This window comes from Schistocerca nitens, chromosome 7 (assembly GCF_023898315.1).
Source record: "Schistocerca nitens isolate TAMUIC-IGC-003100 chromosome 7, iqSchNite1.1, whole genome shotgun sequence".
Classification (NCBI taxonomy): Eukaryota; Metazoa; Arthropoda; class Insecta; order Orthoptera; family Acrididae; genus Schistocerca; species Schistocerca nitens.
Window position 1 is genome coordinate 141,086,625 of NC_064620.1, and position 3,920 is coordinate 141,090,544.

The following is a 3,920-nucleotide window of genomic DNA, read 5'->3' on the forward strand; positions in this document are numbered from 1 at the left end:
CAACCGTGTTTTTCAATAACAGTGGTCCTTTGAACAATACAGATAAGTCATGTGTCACCAAGAAGGCAAATCTTGTAACAGTATCAAACCAAATGTAAGTACTATCAGGTAAAGTAACAGTAATGTTTGTGGCACAGACCCATGACTGGACTTTCGGCCTGACTACAGGTGCAGTACAGCCTTTCTATCCGCTGAGGCACTGGGATGGGGACGGGTGGCGAGTCCCTGCCCTGGCCACTCTCTAAGCCTAGGAAAAAACCCAGGCTCAGTGGACCTGGGGCTGGAAAAACTAAAAATCTCCACCCCTATCTGGGACTGATCTCAGTACCTCCAGGGCCAGAGTCACTCAACCCACTCAACCACTGCAGCCCTAACTGTAGTACTAGGCCACACAAAAATTTGGCTATCTGAACAATACACTTTAACAGATGTAAAAAGTTTCTCTTGCTCTGAGAAAATAAACAAAATATTTGCATCCTGTTCTGCTTTTAAGATAGAATACAATTTTTCTGTGTGATGAAAGGTGTCATTCAGAATTAATAATACAAAATGATATCAGTCTAATAATCATATGTGCAAATGATCATTTTTCATGTCTGTTTAATTAATCTTCAAATTGCCCTAAATGTGTAATCTGGATTGCACAAAATAGCTGTCAGCCAGTAATAAAAATTTGTTGATCTTCTTGCCATAGCACACATGGAAATTATGCATACATATAACATTTTTTTCCAGCATATGCTAAATAAATAACTTGAACATGAGAAATATATCATAAAAACATCAGCTACAACAGAAAAACTGACTTTTATTACTACATTTTTCCTATTCTCCAATGCACGTTTTGTATGAACACATCCTATCATTTATCAAGTATTCAGTGGTGAGACTATAAAGACTGACCTTTGAGAAAAAGGTACACTTGCCATTTTTTCCTCTCTCTCTCTCCATCATACTCCTGATCAGGAGCAAGTAAAGTATTTCCAGATACTGGATTAAAAAAAGAGACACAACGTACACAAGATTATTCAGAACTAACAATGGATTCAATTCTTCATTTCTTCTTCTATTCCCTAAAGAAACTATATTTTTAATTGAAAAGTTATAAATTTTGCTCCTTTTTTAAATGTTCATGTCTCTTAGTGCTCAAAGAGGATTTTCACTAGAGTATAAAGCAGAGACCTTTTTTCTTTTTAATTTAAAGAATGGATAACTGTAATACTGTTTCATGTACAACATCTATTGTTATTGTTAACATCTGTATTGCACCACAAGGACCCATTTAAATGTTTGCAAGATAAACACTATGACACCCACTAAGTAGAATTCATTGCAGCATTCAGTGAATTTAATCTTATAGATTTGGTTAACAGCCTCCTGACAAAAAGAGTATATATAACAATAAATCTACACATCTTTTTACATTGTATTAAACACGCTAGAGTTAAAATCATTCTGTAGAGAAAATTACATTGACATTATTGGTAAAATTACATCACAGTAACATGTATGACATCAAAACACTTGAGTATTGCTTCTAGAATGGCAGCTGTTGCAGTATACTGCAACAAAATGGCAAAATTTTCCAACATGAAATGATATACTTACTGCAGTAACAAAATAATCAGCCCAGAAAAGTATTTGGGCACATTCTGGAAAAGTATTTTGTTACTTATTATTCCCACAATTTATGATAGTTGTACAATTAAAATGTATTATTATTATTATTATTTTGGCAGTTGAAGTTTTTTATGCTTATGTTATTTAACACACTTCTACGAATTTGCTATTTATCTCTAACACTTTCCCCATATTTAACTGTGAATTAAGAAGTATAAAAATAAATTCAAGAGAGATCAAAATAACAGAAATATGCTGAGAAAATTAATACAGTACAATACAGTGAAAAAACTATATGAAGAAATGCATGCATTTCATACAGAACCAGTACATATGTACTTAAAATAAATAAATATTGTAAAATCTGCACAAAACACTTTGAAATACATATATTCATCGCTGGGAGTTATGTATATGTGTGGTCAGATGCTTAGATAAATAGTCAGCTCTCGCAAAGCATTTTCCGCACATTTCACAATGGTAGGGGCGTTCACCTGTGTGTATGCGAAGATGACGAGTTAAATCACTCTTTCCCCCAAATGCCCGTCCACAAAATAGACACACAAATGGCCGCTCTCCAGTATGTTTCCGGACATGCAACTTCAGGTTTTCCTTTGATCGCACACACTTGCCACAAAATGGGCAAGCAAACCTACGTTCTCGTTGTCTTTCAGCAGCATCCATGCGAAGTAAATTGATAAGTGAAGCTTCGTGTGCTGAACGGAAAGTATTACTTCCACTGGATGTCATAGACAGTGCAAATGTCATAGAATCTATTGTTTCATCTTGTTCTGCCTCAGATGTCTTTTCTGTTTTAAACACTTTCTTTTCTTCTACTGAGCTTCCTTCTGTTGTGCTGGCACTACCACCATAATAATAATCACTGAGGGGAAATCTGTACAAGTTTTGACCCCCCAGTTTAGATAATGATCCACTAGGTATGCGCTCATAACTGGGATTCAAGACCGGTTTTTCTTCAGACATGTTTCGAACAACAGCCTCATTTGAGCTTGAAACTTGTTCACTGCTGCTTTCTGGAGTTGGAGCACTTGCAGTAGGTGTTGCAGAAGATTTTTCCATATCCTTATCTGACGATGTCACAGTTGTATTCAAAGTACTGTCACTGTTTGATTCATTTCCTTTATGCATGAATGGAAATATCTTTCCACTGTAATCTGTCGCAGATTCAGGTACACTGCTATTTCGAAGTGCTCTCTCTCCGAGAAGATCCCCAAGCATTCCATTATTTCTGATAGTACGTGTAAATATGTCAAATTCTGAAGGAGACTTAGAGTGTAACTTTTCCAGAGCATGGTTAAGACGATGTTTCTTGAAAGACTTCAAGTATCGAAACTGCATTCCACAGACATCACAAGTGAAGAGCTTGTCTGCTGGTAAGCGAGCTCTGTGGTTTTGTTCTCTATGCTTCAAATAAGCAGATCGATATCTGTAGCTCTGTCCACACTGATCACATTTGAAAGGTTTCTCTTCACTTTCTGTATCTTCAGCTTGAGATGGTACAGAGTGCTGCAAATCAGAATGTTGTTCCAGGAGCCAAGATGAAGGGAAGGAAGCCAAACAGACTGAGCATCTGAAAATACCAGAGCCAACTGTTCCAAATGGGGATCGTCCACCATCTTCCGATACTGGTGAAGCGAGCAAGCTCTGTTGGTGGAGGAGATTCAGTATTGAGCAGTTTTGCCGACTTAAAGCATCCATGCCCATATCAGGGAAGCCAGCACCAAAACTACTTGGAAAGCCAGCAGCAAATGGAGAAAATGGAAACTGGAAGGGTGTAGAGGATCTGGTGTGGTTACTTATCTGAATATCAGATCCCAGTTGCCGTGACCCTGTTATCACACAAGGAGATCCATATCTCGCATCTAAGGGAGAAAGATCCTGCAACAGAAAAGATAAGCTTTCTCTATACATATTTCTAGGGTACATCATTGTCACAGAAGCAATGACTGATTGTAAGTTTATCGTTAATGGAAGCAGCTACACAAAATATCTCACACAACAGTTTCTTCAGGTCTTAAAAAGCAGACACAGGTTTAGATTTTATCAGAAAAGAAAATCTTCAGATATGTGAATTAAATAAAGATATTACACTGTATTTTAAAGTACAAAATTAGACATAATAAATTGTTTCTTTCCAATAGATGTGTTAAAATTAAATATTATCAGTGATTCTCATCTACATGGTACTCTATCAGTGTTTAAAGGATTATAAATGAAGAAGTTATTGATACAATGTTAATTTCCAAATTTTGGTTTATAAACTACACAGTGTAAGAACA

At 36.4% G+C, this 3,920-nt stretch overlaps 1 protein-coding gene across 1 annotated transcript; it reads right to left on the reverse strand.

Annotated features, from left to right (window-relative positions):
• Nucleotides 1-2,013: 2,013 nt before the first annotated feature.
• Nucleotides 2,014-3,552, reverse strand: LOC126195505 (zinc finger protein 595-like). The gene has a single exon (XM_049934133.1). It carries the CDS (start codon nt 3,550-3,552, stop codon nt 2,014-2,016), a length of 1,539 nt encoding a protein of 512 aa, XP_049790090.1.
• Nucleotides 3,553-3,920: the final 368 nt, after the last annotated feature.

Excerpts from the sequence above, each read along its gene's own strand:
- LOC126195505 (XM_049934133.1), bottom strand. The coding sequence starts at position 3,552 with ATGTATAGAGAAAGCTTATCTTTTCTGTTGCAGGATCTTTCTCCCTTA.